Source organism: Nelumbo lutea, chromosome 2, assembly GCF_056320005.1.
Source record: "Nelumbo lutea isolate HS-2025 chromosome 2, American lotus-T2T, whole genome shotgun sequence".
NCBI classification, from domain to species: domain Eukaryota; kingdom Viridiplantae; phylum Streptophyta; class Magnoliopsida; order Proteales; family Nelumbonaceae; genus Nelumbo; species Nelumbo lutea.
In genome coordinates this window covers 11,855,798-11,859,337 of record NC_142685.1, presented here as the reverse complement: position 1 = coordinate 11,859,337, position 3,540 = coordinate 11,855,798, and the positions used below count along the sequence as shown (strand labels likewise).

Below are 3,540 nucleotides of genomic sequence, written 5' to 3'. Positions count from 1 at the left end.
TAGTAGTGCAAATGAAATTGTACTACAAACAAAAAAGCAACTCAAACATAGATGTAAGCTATTTTTTTTAATGGAACATAAATAGAAAGAATTACATTTCACTTGATTTTTTTTGGTACTTTGCACTTAGGCCCCGTTCGTTTTTCGGTAAGTTATTTACCTGGGTAGGTGCATTTACTTATGTTCTTTTATTTCTCAAGTAAATAAGGCAATGACCATTTTAACCATAAAAATCCATTATTAAAAAGGGACATTTTTGTCCTGTTCAAGTGTTGACAATTTCCCCCCAGGTGGGAAAGTTATTTACCCACCTAGAAGATGGGTATTACATATCCAGGTAAATAATATACAGAAAATAAAATTTTCCTGGTATTCACATTAATCTGAAAAAAGAACATGAAATTCTTGGTCAATGGAAACCAAAATCCCATTGACCAAATTACCCTCTCTCAAAATCCAAAAAAAGAATGCCCCCTTAGGGTTGAGTTTTTTTTTTCCTGTTATTTCTTTATGTTATCAACATCTTCTAACATTATTAATATTGAAGACTAAAAGAAAAAACCGTATGAAACGAAGACTGAGAAAAAATAAAAAAATTGATTAATGAATGTGCAGAAATATCAAACATGTTTCTTCTAAGATATACAATTCATCTAAATGTTCTATTGTTGTTGAATCTTAATTTGAAAAAGAAAGCGCAACAAATATACTATTTAACTCACCCATAACCAATTCAATTTCATTTTTATTGATTAAGAAACTGAATGTAATTAACCACTCCATCTCTCAATAGCCAGCATGGGTATCCTCAATTCTAGTATATGAATTAATTAAGAGGAAAGAATGTAGGCATACAATATCTCGTTCCAGGCATCTGGTACACCTGGAAGGCACCAATGGATACAATCAGAGTAGGAAGTAGGGTTGGAGAGTTGTTCTTGGGTGAGTGGCTCCCACTGCTTCCTGTATATGGAAGGGTGACCTTCTTTCCTGTACTCAGAGAGCTGCGTGATGTTAAGCATCTGTACCTTCACCCCCCTCACTTTGAGCTCATCGATTGCTGCCTTAACTCTGCGCATCATCTTGGGATCTGAATCTCTTCCCCAGTGTCCTTCTTTTTCTATTGGCTCTGTCTCATTGTAACAGTTCCCCTCCTCCATTCCCCATTCATCTCCCCTGCAAGCTCCACAAATAGACCCACTTATTTGTATGTGAGAGAGAGTGAGGGGGTTGGCAGTGTTTTGGGTTGAATTAGGGCATTTGGCTGGTCATACATTAATTAAGCCCATTCACTAAAGGGGCATTTATCCATCTTTTTTTAATTTTTATATCTAAATAAAAAAAAAATCTATTATTAAAAAGGGTATTTTTATTCCATTCAAGTGCGAAAACTTTTATGGGTGGGAAAGTTATTTATCGGCCTAAAAAGGTAAGTGATATCCATGAAAATAAATTTTTTCCCAGTCCCCACATAAATCTGATAAAAGAAGGTAGGTTTCTTAATCAACAAGAATCAAAATCCTATTGACCAAGTTTCCCTCCTCTTCTCTAAAAATGGGAAAAAAGACCCCACCCAAAAGGGAATTGGTTTGGACTGGCCTCTTGCAGCCCAATTGTATCATGTATTGAAGACACAATGTTGAAAGTTGGTGGTCATCAATCTTACCAGAAGTGGGTGGGCGACATGCTAACGAAGAACAATTGGGTCTTGCTGCGATTCACATGGATTTCCAACCAATCCGACCATGTCTTGAGAGCCATTTCATAGCTTCGCAGCATCTCCACCTCCTTGTAGACACCATCTGATCTTTCGAATGACCCCCACCTGCTTAGCTTAACAGTTAAGACTCTCCTCACTTTATTATATAAAAATCAAGAACTCATTAATGCATTTCTTTGAGCTCACTCCAACACGATTTTCTTTCTACGATTCCGATTCTAATCCACACCTCAACAGTTGGATTCTAGTAGCTAGACGAAGTACTAGAATATAAGATTGATTTGATCTACTTACAAAACTTTCATTTTGTCTCGTTTCCACCAAAGGTAGGAATTGAAGACGAGTATATCTGCGTCCGTCCAGTGTCTAGCGTGCTTCTCGATTGCCTGGATTCTGACTATCCGATCTGGTAGACGATGGTTTACTGGGTCGTCTGAGTTAGATTCCACCAGAAGAGGCGCCCAGTAGAATTCGATTGATGCATTGTATTCCTAAATTACATCGACTATCAATTACATGCATGAAATTGTGAATTAATGTTGCGTGCATGAATCGAAGTGTTTGTTGATTCTATGAACTCATGAACTAGGATTAATTAATTAATTTGACTCACAAGTTCAGTTTTAGCTATAGAGAGCTCACGAGTCATGGGGAACTCACCTTCGCCTTGAAGGAACTTATAGAGCCATTGTTATGCATCGACTTGAGACCAGGAGGGATTACAGAATCCACGAGACAGACCATTGATACCCACTGACCCCTGTTAAGCGAGTCTCCCACGTAAACAAGCCTTTTCCCTCTAAGCCTCTCAAGCAATGCTGTGGCATTGAACCTTGTTAACATGAAACATTACACAAACTCAAAAAACACAACCAAGTATAAAGAAAAAAAAAAAAAGAACACGAGAAAGATAATTAATTGGTTCTCTTTGAGTTGCAAGCCTGAATTGTATCATATCCCAGAAGTACAATCTATACAAAATTTGTGTTTAGAATTATAGATTATCTAAGAAATATTATCGAGGTACGTATGATTATCTTCCTGGACTGAGAGAGAGAGAGAGAGAGAACCTTGGGAGGTCACACTGGTGTGGCTGCCACCTCCAATTCTGATATTTAAAGTCCTTTCGACCAAACTTTTCGCAAGCCAACTGGTCGGACATGAACGAGCATTTTTGCTCCGAGTATAGAGGGTATGACAAATTGTCAAACACCCATCTGCCGGAAAACAGGTTACACCGGGATAGCAAGTCGCCGGAGTTTTCAGGTGGCGTTGGGTTTTCCTCCAACCATCTATTCTCTTCTGCGAGATAGACAGTAGCAACGAATAGGACGATCACTAGAATTGCTGTAAGTGAATGGAAACGGTTCCTGAGCCCCCACATCCGAAGCTCTATGTGATGTTTCTTTGCCATTCAAGCTTCAGGATGTGTTAAGAATCTATAGACTTGTGTGAAAGTCTACATATCCTCTCTTTATGCTCTAGTGAGGTTGGTGCTCATCGTTTTTCATTATTTCTTTTTACAGCTCATTCATCATGAAGCTTGAATTGAATTGATGGTAATCTCAGAAATAAATATTTAGTAAATAAATATGTATTTCAGGGTCTTTGCATTGACAGGTAATGCCTAAAATAGTCATGGTAATACATTGCATTTAAAATAGTGGACCAGATTAATTAAACTGGTTTAGAATAATCAACAGCGAACGGAATTGTCAAAATTTAATTATTCATCTTGATTTTCTCTTCCAAAGACTCTCAAGGAAATGATATTTGATGGGTGAATTGAACAATAAACCAGTGGTTGAAAGAATCCCTGT

General features: G+C 37.6%; 1 protein-coding gene across 1 annotated transcript; it reads right to left on the bottom strand.

Annotated features, from left to right (window-relative positions):
* Positions 1-712: 712 nt before the first annotated feature.
* Positions 713-3,215, bottom strand: TBL34 (TRICHOME BIREFRINGENCE-LIKE 34). The gene is made up of 5 exons (XM_088972111.1): positions 2,791-3,215; positions 2,381-2,552; positions 2,015-2,211; positions 1,667-1,825; positions 713-1,176 (listed from the first exon to the last, which is right to left on the bottom strand). The coding sequence occupies exons 1-5, from the start codon at positions 3,132-3,134 to the stop codon at positions 831-833; spliced, it is 1,218 nt and encodes a 405-aa protein (XP_088828237.1). The 5' UTR covers positions 3,135-3,215; the 3' UTR covers positions 713-830.
* Between the last annotated feature and the right edge of the window lie 325 nt (positions 3,216-3,540).

Bases quoted from the DNA above. Each gene is read 5' to 3' on its own strand.
- TBL34 (XM_088972111.1), bottom strand. From the start codon at position 3,134: ATGGCAAAGAAACATCACATAGAGCTTCGGATGTGGGGGCTCAGGAAC. The intron at 2,553-2,790 runs GTTCTCTCTCTC...CATGTTAACAAG, and splicing joins CACCAGTGTGACCTCCCAAG to GTTCAATGCCACAGCATTGC. The intron at 1,826-2,014 runs GTAAGTAGATCA...TAAGCTAAGCAG, and splicing joins CGAGACAAAATGAAAGTTTT to GTGGGGGTCATTCGAAAGAT.